This window comes from Zeugodacus cucurbitae, chromosome 3 (genome assembly GCF_028554725.1).
Source record: "Zeugodacus cucurbitae isolate PBARC_wt_2022May chromosome 3, idZeuCucr1.2, whole genome shotgun sequence".
Lineage (NCBI taxonomy): Eukaryota > Metazoa > Arthropoda > Insecta > Diptera > Tephritidae > Zeugodacus > Zeugodacus cucurbitae.
The window spans coordinates 69,136,270-69,151,702 of record NC_071668.1 but is presented as its reverse complement, the minus strand read 5'-3'; the positions used below and the strand labels follow the sequence as shown (position 1 = coordinate 69,151,702).

Sequence of the window (15,433 nt, the reverse complement as noted above, 5' to 3'; positions counted from 1 at the left end):
TATATGTGAAAAAGTGTTTAATAAAATAATAAAAATTATACAAGTGACAAACAAAATCAAACAAAACAGAAAACCAAACAACAAAATTGTGCCAAAAACCGGTTTCGCGAAACAGCAAGTGCAGTGACCTATATTATTTAAGGTACATACAGTATATACATATGTATATAGTATACACTGTGCTACAAAAAGGTACAGATATAAATAGAATAAAATATTTACCAAATAAAGAAATGTGCAGTGCAAATATTCAAAACATACATATTTAAATATAACTAAATTTTATAAAAACAAAAAAAATAGTAATAAATAAAATAAAAAAAAAATTTACAAAAATAATTAAAATCTGTAAAGTTATATTGTTCTGCGACTTTTTACATACAAATACAAAACAACAAAAATATAATAAAAATACATATATGTTTAATGCTGTGAAAAAAAAACAAACAAAAAAATTACATAGATGTTAAACAAAATAAAATTCAAACGCGCGCGAAACTAAAATTTAAAACAGAAATCGGGCGCGTTCTAACTATAAAATGAAAACTATAAAAACACCAAAAATTTAAAATATAAATCGGGCGCGAAATAATTAGAAAAATATAATCACACAATAAAGCAACGAAGTCATATTGAAACAATCTACAAAGGAGGAAACGGGAGCAAGAGGACACTAAACAAAGGAGGAAATTAGGAAAGAACATTAAACACAGGAGGAAATTGGAGTAGAGGATCACTAAACACAGGAGGAAACTAAAACAAAAGCAGGGGATAATAACTACAAAATTATCCAATTTTACATACGTATTCTCCCAAAAACCCCTTGAGGCGAGACAAAGTAAGTCCTTTCCATTTTTGTTAACATATGTAAATATGTATGATATCAAACGGTTTTATCAGATATAAAACCAATATAATCCGTTTGAACGATTCCAAAACGGGAATAAAAAACAGTTTGCTAAAATATATAATCAATATATTTATATAAAAACATAAGGTAATCATTTCCGGCCTTATAGGCTTATCCTTGTGTACACAAACACACCTATAAAAAATAGAAAACCAACAAATTATATTCAAGTATTTACTTGCAAAACTTTCAAGCAATACCCCTTCTGTTTTTTCAAACAGTAAGCAGGATTGCATAAAATAGGTAAGCAAAAGGCACACAAAATCCATAGCAAAGAGAACAATTTCAAACATACATATTTACATATTCACTTATCAAAACCATAAGTCTAATATACATAAAGGCAACAAACATAACTTAGTACTTACTAATACAAATAAACAAACATTCAAACACAAATTATTATATTGAAACATATTAACTCATATATCCACATGTGCAGAGGTTAATCACCTTCACATTTTCACTTTTCGTTTCTCGCTCTCTTCTTATCGCGCTAATATAAGTATACATATCTACACAAACAGATACACGGTATTCATTTGCATACGCGGTAATGCACCCTACATCCGGGTATATGCAAATATAAAAATCTTAATAAATCAAAAAAAAAAAAAAAGCGAGCATATAATTTTTTCTAAAAAAAAAAAAAAAAAAAAAACGGTTAAAATACAAAATACACGTATAAGCTGGTAAGAGTATTATAATATATAAGTACATATATAAACAATTTAAGTCCGTATAGGCAAATATTATTACAACAATACCCCTTGTTCTTTGTACTACAAAAACAAGCAGGATTGTATACCAACCAATTCAGCATATCATATGCACATAAATAGGCACATAGCGTGCACACATATGTACAAAGGTTACTGACCTTCTTTACCACTTTTACGAGCGCTAATATACAAGGACATACGGATAAGTCCGTAATATATAATATAAATATAAAATCGCAAGTAAATACAAACGTGCGGTCAACAAAAACGATTAACGCGTATTTTAGCAAATTTAATAATTTTAATAACTCTTATTTCCAAAAAGAGTTTCGGTTTTCGAGATTTATCAGTTAACACTATCAGTTAACAACAAACAATTTATCTTATCAAATTTTCAATTCTAAATGAGCACAGACTCAAAAGAATCTAAATCAAGTCAATTTTTACAAATTCCGAAAATGGCTGATGAAGATAAACCACAAAACACACCTGCAGAAGCTACACGCTCAAAGCAGAGTGTAAAACAAAAAAGATCAAAAGATCCTTTACTATCAAGATTCATCACTGAAAGTGATACTTTTATAAACTATTGCACGCAATTCAAAGCTTCCCCTATTGCTGACACCACGGAATCGGTTTTAAAAGTAAAACTCGAAAGTGTCCACGAAATATGGGCACGCCTTCTGGCAGCGTACGATACAGTAATTGATGCTGACGACGCTGAACTCCCAGAAAACATAAAAGCTTCGGCGACAGCCAAATTAAATAATTACCGTGGTCATAAAGAAATAATAAAGGGAATGATAAGCGAACAGTTAAATGTATTAAGGCCAAATAGCGCCACTACTCCCCCTCCCAGAGAAGTCACAACAACAAAAGAAGACCTAGATAAAGGCATGTATCTAAATGTACCAACTTGTGATACTGAAGTTTTTACTGGATGTTATGAACAATGGCCGTCCTTCCGGGACATGTTCACAGCCCTTTACATAAACCATCCTAGACTTGCAGAAGCACAAAAGCTATTCCAACTAAGGTACAAGACACAAGGGGAAGCAGGCATTATCGTCAAGCAATTCGATGTAAATGGCGACAATTTTAAGCTGGCTTGGGATGCACTAGTTCAAAGATATGAAAATAAAAGGGTAATGATAGAAAACCCTATAAAAACTATATTACATTATCCAAAAATTAAACAAGAATCCAGCCAGGAATATCAAAAATTTTACTCGACAGTGACTAATTGCCTGTCAGTGTTAAAAACACAAAATTCTCCCGTAGAATATTGGGACCATATGATAGTAACTATCTGTACAGAAAAACTCCCTCAGGCTGCGGTACTACGATGGGAGCAATCACTTGACGATAGAAGAGTAATGCCCACTTGGGAGCAAATGAAGAAATTCCTCGCTGCTCAGTACGAGATAGCTGAGCGAATGGGCAGCCAAAATATGAATATATCAAGTCATCAAAATGAGTCGAGTAAAACCTCGTTTAAGCCTCAAGCCAGCAATAATATGCAATATAATAGACCTGTCAATAAAAGTCACACATTCGTTTCAAATCAAAATAATCAACGGCAATCGTTGTGTGACCTCTGTAAAGAAGGTCATAAATTAAGATCTTGCGAGATATTCAAAAAATTACCCGTTTCAGATAGAAACAATGTTGTCCGTCAACATAGACTTTGCATAAACTGTCTGTCGAATAATCATATGACAAAAGACTGTGAAAGCAAATTCAATTGTGTATATTGTCAACGAAGACACCACTCACTGCTTCACATTACTAATTTTCAAAATATGAAGCAAAATAAGTTTAATAAAACCACGGGGTTAGTCGCTACGACCACATCAAATAATCCCGAAATATCAAATCCCGAAAAAAGGGAAGAACAACCATCATGCTCTAAAGCAGCAAAAATTCAAGCGCTTCATTCAGAAAATGAAAGCAAAATTCTTTTACCCACTGCGGTCATCACCATTGAACATAAAGGTGATTTATTCAAACTAAGAGCACTAATAGATCAAGGCTCTCAAAGATCCTTTATATCTTCAAAGGTTCAAAATCGGCTCAAACTGCCAATAAAACATTCTAACTTTCAAATCTCGGGAATGGGCGGGAGCATTATTCAAAATTCCAACAAAATATGCCCAATCACCATAGTATCTCCAAGTGCGGATATTAGAATAGATGCGCAAGCCATCGTTCTACCGCAACTTACAAATTTGCTTCCAAGCTATGAAGTTAATAAAAAACACTGGGAAAAATGCTCACATCTCAAGTTAGCAGATCCCAACTGTCATACCCCATCCCAAATCGACATATTATTAGGCAGTGACTTAATACCTCAAATAATTCTTGAAGGTATTGAGAAAATCTCCAATAAATTGTTAGCCCAAAATACAATCTTTGGGTGGATTATAAGTGGCCAAGTCACTGAAAAAATAAATTCTTTCACAACACAAGTGGAAAACATCACAAACGAATATTTAAATAACCAACTTAAAAAATTCTGGGAAGTAGAAGAATTACCTCAAATCACTCAACTTTCAGAAGAAGACCAGGCATGCGAAGCCTACTACAAGTCCACAACAACAAGAAACGAACATGGTCGTTATGTTGTGCGACTCCCATTCAAACCTACTTTTCCAGAAACCACAGCTCTTGGCCACTCTAGAATATCAGCAGTCCAGCAATTCCTAAGCATGGAAAAAAGCCTGATAAAGAAAAGTGAGCTTAAATCAGCATATGATAATGTGATGGAGGAATATCTTGACCTCAATCATATGGAAGAGACTGTACCATATGAGAAAATTTCCAAAGGTAGATATTTGTCTTTTTACCTTCCACATCATGGGGTAATAAGACCAGATAAAATCACAACGAAAGTACGAGTGGTTTTCAATGCCTCAAAATGTACGAGCTCAGGCAAATCACTCAATGACGTACTATACACAGGGCCAACATTACAACCTGACCTCATGTTGCTAATACTAAATTGGCGCATGTTTAAATACGTTTTTAACGGAGACGTTGAAAAAATGTACAGGCAAATTATGGTACATGAAGATGACCAAGATTTCCAACGCATAGTCTTCCGCAATTCAATTAATAGTCCAATTAGCGACTACAAACTTAAAACAGTTACCTTTGGCATCAATTGCGCACCTTATTTAGCCATTAGGACATTACATGAAGTTGCAAAAACATGCGAAACTAATTTGCCCCTAGCATCTTCTGTGTTGCAAACACAAACATACGTGGACGACATACTATCAGGTAGCCACAGTATCCCATTAGCGAGCGAATCACTATCTCAAGTGATCAAAGCACTTAATTCAGCAGGGTTTCCCCTCAAGAAAATTACATCAAACCACCCCGAAATAATAAAAGATATAAAAAAGGAAGACTTATTAGATACAGACTTCCTTAAGTTTGAAAAGGCTAGTACAACAAAAACACTAGGGATTCAATGGAATGCGATAACAGATCAATTCTCATATACAATTGAGTCAATATCTGCAATGTCCGCCATAACCAAACGCCAAATACTTTCCTCGGTGGCAAAACTTTTCGACCCCGCAGGATGGCTTTCGCCAATAATGATTCAAGCCAAAATCCTCATTCAAGAATTGTGGCAAGATGGCACTGAATGGGATGAACAGGTAAAACCTATACGCTTAACAAAATGGGTTCAATTTGCTAACAACTTACACACTATATCAGAAATTCGAATCCCTCGATGGGTAAACTTCAGCCCTGACATTAATGTAGAATTACACGGTTTCTGTGACGCCTCTGAAAAGGCATATTGCGCAACTGTCTACGTACGAACTCAGTACGATAGTAAAATATCTTCACATCTTTTGGTAGCCAAAGCCAAAGTTGCACCTTTGAAGACACTAAGCCTGCCACGGCTCGAACTGAATGGCGCCCTTCTGTTAGCAAAATTAATTTCAATAGTTCAAACCCATCTCAAATTAAACGATCACAAAATGTATCTTTGGTCAGACTCAGAAATAGTTCTAGCATGGTTAGAAAAACCACCCTATACTTGGAAGACGTATGTCTCTAACCGTATATCTCAAATATTAGACTTAGTTGGCCCAGCAAAATGGCAACATGTTGCAAGTGCAGATAACCCAGCGGATCTTGGCACAAGAGGTTGCAAACCACTTCACCTCACCAGCACTACACTCTGGTGGAACGGTCCTACATGGCTAACAGAGTCACAAGAATTCTGGCCAAAATCTCCTGCTCGGAATATAATTCCGCCGGAAAGTCGGAAAATTGAAAATTTTCATATCACTCCCGAAGAGGATGATATTCTCCACCGATTTTCATCATTCCCTAGAGCACTAAGGGTAATTGCTTACATCCATAAATTCATCCAAAGGATTAAACAAAAAATTAAGGGAATATCAAGTGATCATTGCGCACAACTAACTCATTCCGACTTGCAACATGCCAAGGTCAGTCTCATCTTATATACCCAAACTCGCTATTTCAGCCGAGAGAAATCAAAGCTACTGGAAAAACGACCTCTCGAAAAAGGAAGCTCACTTCTCGTCCTTAACCCATTCCTGGACGCTAAGGGACTAATACGGGCAAATGGAAGACTAGCAAATTCCAGCCTTAGTTATAACGAACGATATCCCATTATTATTCCAGAGAAATCCCGTTTTACCAATTTATTTCTGATATATCTCCATCAGCTTACACTGCATGGTGAGCATCGCCTGATGCAACAAATGGTCCGGCAAGAATTTTATATACCGCGACTAAAGCCACAAATTAAAAGAACCATCTTCATGTGTAAACAGTGTACGATATACAAGCACAAGATGCGTACGCAGATCATGGCAGCCTTACCACCTGAACGCTGCAATTATGCTCTACCCTTTACCATCACTGGGGTTGATTTTGCTGGACCTTTCCAGATAAAGGCCTCGATGTTAAGGTCTTCCTCATTTAGAAAAGGGTATGTGGCTGTCTTTGTATGTTTTACGACAAAGGCAGTACACCTAGAGCTATGTTCCGATCTGACTACTGCGGCTTTTCTTGCAGCATTTGCACGATTTGTCGGACGACGTGGATTTCCTTTAAAAATTATGAGCGACAATGGAAAAAACTTTGTCGGAGCTCAAAGAGCCACAGAAAGGGAGTTTTTACAATTCAGCCAAGAAGTAGCCCCTGAAATTGTCAAAAAATATGCACCCCAAGGGATCGATTGGCAATTCATACCACCATGTTCTCCACACATGGGCGGACTTTGGGAATCAGCAGTAAAAAGCTTCAAATTCCATTTAAAGAAAACGGCAGGTAACCATAAGTTCAATTATGAGGAGTTTACCACACTACTCGCTCGTATCGAAGCCGTTCTTAACTCTAGACCTATCTCACCACTCTCGCAAGATCCCTACGACTTCACAGCCTTAACCCCAGGGCATTTTCTCAAAGGAGCACCCATTCTGGCCATACCTGAGCCAGGCGTGGAGTCGCTATCCTTATTAAACAGATGGGAACGAATTAAAATTCTCCATCATGATTTCAGCCGTAGATGGAAGGAAGACTATATCAAGGACCTCCACAAGAGATACCGCTGGAAAGTTCAAGGAAAAGAACCAAAACTTGGAGATTGTGTCCTTATACAAGACGATTGTCTCCCACCTTCGGAATGGCGACTTGGACGCATAAAGCAGCTTCACTACAGCTCCGACGGTCATGTTCGAGTAGTTGATCTCCGCACCCAAACCGGAACGCTAACCAGACCGCTCGTCAAATTATGCTTTCTGCCAAACGCCGAAGATAAAGAAACGTAAATATACTCGAAAACCGAATGTTACTTAATAAATCGTTAAAACAGATAAACCGCTTACAAACTCGAAACCTCGAACATCAAAAAACGCCATAAAACCCTAACATAAATGTCCGATAAGAAATAACAATCTATGCATGCCACATAACGTGGCACTCATGTTCATATTATTGTTGACTCCACAATACATATAACTAATATAACAATTTTTCTATACAGAGCAATATGGACGTAGAAATGGCATCACCATCAACGCCAACTATGCGTTCGGTTGTTCCCGCTCCGCGCCCTGGAACTGCCCCAATCGCAGCACGCCGGACCACCATTCCAACCGCCGTGCCTCAACCAACAACATGCACCACCGCGCCAACGGCCCCGGGCAATAGCATGGCATCAACACCAGCATCACCCGCACTAACAGCGGATTTGCAGCGCATTCGATGCCCATTGTGTCGACGCCCGCATCGACTATCGCACTGCGGCATTTTTAAAGGCATGCCACCGATGCAACGCCAACAAGTTGCACAGGCACACGGCTATTGCCTAAATTGCCTGGGAACTACTCACGCAACGCAGGAGTGCCCGTCCAACAATCGCTGCCAAATCTGTGTGCGTTCGCATCACACGCTGCTGCACCGCACTACCAGACGCGACGCAGGGCGACAAGCGGCTCCTCGCACCAGTGATAACATCAGGCGTTCTCAAAGAGCGCCTTTGATACAATACCGCCGGCGTGGACCCCCGTCCGCAGAATCCCGTCACTGGCAACACCGTGCCACATCAGCACGACGTCAGCAGCCTAGGCCGCAATCCCGCCGGTCAACAGGCCTCAGCAGCGTCGTAGCCACGCTACAGCAGTTACAGCGGCTTCTAGGCTAAACATTCGCCTAGGGGGGCCGGGATGGCTAAATGAGTCAAAACGAAAAACACACTCATATCATTTCACCACACTACATCCACCTCATCACGCCAGAGAACACTACACGTTAACACACACACACACACATACATCAAAACACGATGACAGCATACAAACTTTAACAAAAAGGAATAGAAAGGATAGCACTTCACCTTTCTTTTCGATAACGTCGTTCGCATCGCACCTCCGTGTTCGCAGCATCCCGGTTTTCCGATATTTGGCACCCGCTTATATGTTTCAACATTTAACATCCATTTTTAATACAACCATTTTTGTAAACTAAAATCACTAACGATACATACATTTATCATAACGTTGTTCAATATAAATACATAAATAATTCGTGAATTCTTGTGTAATATTATTAAATTCAATAAATATTTATAACGTTTATTCCGAAACAAGTGCGTTTCTTTCTTCCTTTAAAAAAAGGGATTCGATAATCAAAAGTGAACATCAAGGTGAGTTATTGTTCACTTAGGATTGGTCTTCGTGTATTTCAGCAAATATATGACTCTGTATTAATATTAATTTAAGAAATATCGAATGTTTATATATTTTTTTATTATCGTTCATTATTCAAAATCAAATAAATCTTAACCCTTTCATGCCCAATGTTACCTATAGACAACATTGTACTTACCGGCTTCTAGTTCCCGCCATTTTAATTTTTTTGACCAGCGGTTTTTTCAATTATGTAGACTTATGTGTTGTGCAAGCTTATAGCTATTTTTTTTTTGTTATGAGCTGTGCACGTGTTCAATCAGTAGGCGTTCTCCGCAGAGAGAAATAGACAAAAATCATTTCGCGGAAAAAGTTATACAAAAGTGGTTATACAAAAATTGTTCCAAAACATAAAAATAATTGTTTTATTTTAAAAGAAAGTGAACTATATAAAAAAGTGAAGATAAGAGCGTTATTTAAAAAAAAATTGCATGAGAAAAGTGTTTAGTTTATTTATAATAATTTAATATGTGCCTATAGGCAACACCCTGTAACTAATGAACCAGTCTGTCCTAAAAAAATGTTAGCTCCGCCCATTTTAATTCGGGCATGAGAGGGTTAAATAACTTTATATGAAGTAAACTGGCCCGATTAATTATTTTATGTTTATATTCTCCATTGCTTTTAGCCATCTTACTCTTGATAATTTATTATTCAGCATATAACTTACTAAGCCCAGTACTATGTAGTTAACTTTAGTTTGCAGAAATTTACATATTTTCCATTATCATTTTTTATTTGATAAAAAGTTGTTTGTATACATACATATATCTATAGTTCCCTACCCAAGGGTAATACCCAACTATTTACTGGCTTGCTGTTGTTGTTGATGTTAATGCGGCATATAAACAAAAATATCACAAAAGCAATAAAGGTTAAATATTGCATATAAAATTGTTGGTGTGCACATAGAACTACTTCACAAACATTAAGGTGCTCCAGTTTATTCTCGAATTTAATAATAGTTCAATGTATAGAATTTATACACTGTTATACAATTGGATTAGAATACATAATGATTTTGACAGGTAGCTCTGTATATGGGGTTTCAAAATTCGTTAATCATTCTTTACCTGAAATAAAGTTTTATTTGTTTCTCGTAAATACTAGTGATGAGCGATATTTCACTACCGGTGATTTTACAACTGTGATTGAAAAATCGCATATAGCAACTGCCATCAATTTTTGTAAATATCAGTGATTTACAAGCGCAATTGCTGTTCAGTAATTTGAGTTCGATCACAGTAGCTATAGAGAAGTTCAGTGGTTTTGGTAGATCACAGTACATATAGGAGTTCAGTAATTATGTAGCAATAGCATTGAAGTGGGTAACAAATTGTTAATTTCTATGTAGTTTATGTGCGTATAAATGATAAATTCTCCATGTGACCCTTAACCGACTAACCACAACAACAAACGTCGATAAATTGTTGGCCTTTTCGCATGTCACTCGAAGTGGCAGTCTAATCCACTAAAGCAGAAAAAGTGTTTTTACCATTTTTATACTCTCGCAACATGATGCACAGAGTATCATAGTTTTGTTCGCATAAAGGTTGTTTGTGTCACCAAGAAATAAAAGAGTTAGATATGGGGTTATATATATTTAAATGATCAGGGTGACGAGTGGATTTGAAATCCGGATGTCTGTCCGTCCGTCTGTCTGTCTGTCCGTCTGTCCGTGCAAGCGATAACTTGAGTAAAAATTAAGATATCTTAATGAAACTTGTAACACATATTCCTTGGCACCCTGAGGAGGTTGCTTTCGAAAATGGGCAAAATCGGTCCACTGCCACGCCACCAAAATGGCGGAAACTGAAAACCTATACAGTGTCATAACTAAGCCATAAATAAAGTTATTAAAATAAAATTTGGAACACAGGATCGCATTAGGGAGGTGCACTTTTGGATGTAATTTTTTTGAAGTGTGGCAGTCCCATTCTAAAAATCGCCGAAATCGGACCATAGGTTTTCAAGGCCCCATATATCGAACATGAGGACCTCGGTGCTTCTAACCTAATATTAGGGTTTCCAACTTTCAATGGTCTTTATACAATATGTATGACGAATATGTGGGTCAAATTGTGTGTTATATAATATTAATAAAGTTAAATAAATTGCGAGAGTATAAAATGCTTAACTTAGCCCTTCCTTACTTGTTTAAACTTAAATTTTTTATTATTTTTGACTTTAAAAATGTCCCTCTTTTATCACATTATTTCCTCTCTTGTTCATAGATCATCCCAAAGTCGCTCAATATATTCAAAACTCAAACAAGCAATCATATTTTTTATAAAAATGCAAATTTTCAAAAGTTTTACCATCACCGATTCACCACTAAACGGCATTGTGTACGCTGGCGACTGCCAAACGGTCAGATAAACAGACAAACTGAGAAGTTATAGGCAACGAGTTCACAGCCAACCACAAATAATCAAAATTCCATATTTACTACAACAACAGGAGTACTGCGAATGAAAAAGGACACATATTCATATCACATATGCACTCAAGTGCTGGTACTTCAACCTAATGGTCGTCGGGTCTTCGCTTCCCACAGAGAGGTTGGTGCATTGAGCTAGTCAAACCCATTGAACTACAGTGATGTCTGTGCTGTCCGCACTCTGGCAGCTGAAGAGCTCGAACCTATAAACTGGTAACTCTTCTGCTTGGCATCGAAGGAAGAGTGACGGAAAATATGCAAGAAAAAAGAAAGCATTGCTTACAATAAGCAACTGAAAGTGAGAAAAAACGGAAAAGTCAACAACAATGACAAAAATGTTGTACTTTGACAATAGCCAACGGCTTGGGTTAGCAAACTTGTTCAACTTCGTAACGGTCACACTTTTGCGAGCAGCAACAACAACAATGAATCTTAACAACAAACTCTCCACAGTAATAATAAAATCAACAGCAACATCAACAAAGGCGCTACCAGCATAACACCAATATTAGCAGGCGTAACAAGCATTTTACAACTGCAATAACAATAAGATGTACAACATTATCGGCAAATAAGTGCAAAACTGCTGGCCCTTTGCACATTTAAAGCCACTGCAGTGAAAAGCCTCTGAGCGGTTAAGTGAGCATGACTTTTTGTTTATTTATTTTCAGAATTTTTTTGTTATTGCTATATTTCTTGCTGAGGTTTATCATATTTACACAGGTTTGAAATCGGAGATTTGTTTGAATCCCTTTAAACAGTAGAAACCTATAACTACATATTTTATCGGATTTTGTCTAATACCAACGAATCCAGTCTTCCCTTGTCAGTATTATGTAGTCAACGAATGGTTTAAAAGGACGATAATAAATATGAGCTACGAATAGGTACAGCACAAGCGTCGCTATAATAAACTGCATCAATCGTATAGTAAATAGTATATACAGCGAGCTCCACTTCTTCTTAGTTATCTTCAATGGTAAGTGGTTGTAAATAAATTCGTATTAACAGAAAAAATAGTTGCACTCAATGTGGTAAATGAAAAAAAATGTGCTGGCTTGATAGCACAAAAATGAGAAGTATAGAAAATGTCCTTCATTTTATGAATATTCGTAGACTTGGTATCCTTTACTCTTCCAACACAAGTTTAAGTTTTTCGCAGCTGACCGGCGTTCATAATTAGATTTGTTTGTCCAGCGATAAACATGAAGAGTGCTTAAAATGCAAGAAGAACATCTCACCTAGTTAAAATTTGTGTAAGTTAATTATAATATCTACAGCATCGCACTCAGAAACTCTCCTCCTTTCTTTCTGAACTTCTCTGAATTTCTAATATTTAATTAATTCAATAATTTTTCCGCCATAAAAAAGAAATGAAAGCATTACCCTCTAAACGCTGATTCATCAATACACAAATTCTTCTGTAAACTAAACTTTGGCTGATATATTTCACGAAATTTTCAAATAAGACCATGAAAATTATGGATGACAACAACAAAAAAGCCATTGAAACTGAAGCGCCATTCGATGTAGTGAAATTTCCTCTTAATTTGATTAAACTGTGTCGGTGCACTAACCAAATATGAATGAAAAAGGAAGAAACCAACGTCATGACGCCGGTTTCCTCTGTGTCCTTTTTGTAAAACCCGCGCTTTCCAACACTTTTCACCTGAATGCCAGAATTAAACTGAATGCCAACTGTGAACTGACTCCTCGCTTTTTTCTGTGAGTGTGTGCGTGTGTATAACGCGAGCGAGAGCGTGCGCGTTGGTCCATTTGATAACTTTTGTGTGGTACTCTTCAAATGTGTAATTCAGTTAAGTCAGTACAGTTCGGCTTTCAGTCAGATAACCATTCACCGTTACTTCATTCGGTCATTCGGTGGTGCCGAAAAACTTTTTTCGTATATTTTTCGTTATACACTTTCCATATATGGATCCGCAACATTATACACACATATGTACACTCACAATGTTCGAAAACTAATTACAGTAATTGACGCTAATCTCATGGAATACGCTTGGTCATACTAGCGGTCACACGACCGCTCGCTCGGCCCACAACTCACTCATAGGATACACCCTTACTCACCTTTGCGGGTTACAAAAAATTCGTACGCACTCACTCAAATTTATTTGCATTAAGGTGATCCTGGAAAATTGACCTAGAATGCAGGAATACAGAGAATTATCTCAAAATAATGGGAACTGAATATGCTAGTGCTTGACTGACTCTGATATTATAATTTCTGGAGAGAACTTTGGCTTCTGAGGACCAGGCTTTATTTTTCTTACAATAGATGATAATTGCGCTTTACCGTAACAGCTCTGATCTTTCATTATCTTACAATTGCGTAATAATGTTGTTTTGTCTTCCGAAAAACAGGATAGGTACAAGTGATGATGATATGGATTTTATGGGAAGTTACTGACTATCTAGTGTTTGCTTTCATCTCAATTTTCAGTGAGTAAGTTGTCACTATAGGGGTTCAGCAATAAAAATCATTGTTTCTTTGCAGTTCTTTGCACACCCGGGAATCCGTGATACATATATTCCTTTAACTTTAATTTTAGTTTGGTCCATGAGGTAAATCGAATTTTATTTAAATAATTCCACCATATTTCATCTTTACTTCATCCTAAAGTGTATACAGAAATGATAATGGTATTATGTGAAGTGTAAAAAATATACGTAGGTTTGTCCATTTATTTGTGCAACAGGAGCCGAACATATATGCTCTTATTCAGGCAACTGTGCGAAAGTTAAGGCGGTGCACTAGACTGTGACACAGATACCAGAATGATAGTGACGCTGAAAGCAAATTCACCATATGTTGATATGCCCATACATACTTACACAAACGTGTCCTTGCAATAAGCAATGCTCTTAGTAGCTTGGATGCCCATTCTGCATGTTGTAGCATACCTTTTTACTAGCTGTCTGTGCTGACTTCCGGTAAACATGAAAGTGTAGTAAAGTCATTTGAAAGTGACTTTGGAAACCTTCCACCCTCACACAAAAACATATGAAACGTATCTATGAAAGCATTTAATTGAAATTCTAATTTCTTTTCTTCCCAGCAAGGGATAGCCAACTAGGCAAAGGGCTAGCAAGCAAACAAGAAAGTATGTGGCTTGTAAGGACATATCGTATTCATTGCAGAATGTTTCGCATTTTATTTCCCTTAGTTGTAACATTTCATTCAATGTGATCCTCTGCTGGGTGTGCTCGCTTTAAATTAGTTGCCCTGGCAGTTCTATCGTTAAGTTTCTATTTCTTAATTTCAACGTTTATCTATTTACTACTACTAATTTTTAAATATATATATATTTTTTTTTAATTTTCTGCTTTGCTAAGTTCTCAAGAACCTCTATATTTTTGTGCTTTCTGCACGCATGCTACCCCATCCCTTTGGCCACTCTTCATGTTCCACTCTAATTGTATTCAATGAATCCGCTACGCTCTCACTTGCTACAGTAGATGATACTACTCGTAGCAACACCGTTACCTCATATAGCTGTAAATCTTCGGTGGACAGTGTGAGATAGGTCAAGTTGTCAGTAGGCGTGGATGTATTATTGCTTTACCAAACCATTATTTAACCGTTCAGCATTTCATATGCTCACTCAGTCTCCTGTACTCTCCTCATCGTTTTGTCGAATTGCTTGTGGTGGTGAGCCAAGTTGGGCAATGTTAAGTGCACTGTCCATCGGTAGGTCAATGTACACCTGCTGTGCTGCTGTTTGACAATGTGAAGCTAATTGTGCCCATATAAAACGAGCTCCTTGTTGAGGTCAAGGAAGTCATAAATTAGTATGTAGTCGTTTAGTACGCTGTTGTATGATGCGCTTTAAACCTATTGTATGAGTTGATCGCTTTCTTTTTATAGACAATTAATTTCGGCGAGATAGGAATATTTATTGACTTAAATGTATTTAATGAGTAAGTTGAAGGAAGCAGTTTTTCATTGAAGTATCTTTTTGAAATGCTTTGAATACACCACATGGCAGTCCCTTTTGTCGCCCGAGTTGGGTTCAATCCGAAATAGTCGAATTAATTGATAGTGATATTTCCTAGAATATAATATTCTCCCGGTCCCTATTTATATTATAGGAGA

The 15,433-nt window shown here is 36.9% G+C and overlaps 1 protein-coding gene across 1 annotated transcript; it reads left to right on the top strand.

Moving 5' to 3' along the window:
* Positions 1-336: 336 nt before the first annotated feature.
* Positions 337-8,712, top strand: LOC128920271 (uncharacterized). The gene is made up of 2 exons (XM_054227281.1): positions 337-838; positions 7,673-8,712. The coding sequence occupies exon 2, from the start codon at positions 7,679-7,681 to the stop codon at positions 8,330-8,332; it is 654 nt and encodes a 217-aa protein (XP_054083256.1). The 5' UTR covers positions 337-838; positions 7,673-7,678; the 3' UTR covers positions 8,333-8,712.
* The last annotated feature ends 6,721 nt before the right edge of the window (positions 8,713-15,433 follow it).

Bases quoted from the DNA above. Each gene is read 5' to 3' on its own strand.
- LOC128920271 (XM_054227281.1), top strand. From the start codon at position 7,679: ATGGACGTAGAAATGGCATCACCATCAACGCCAACTATGCGTTCGGTT.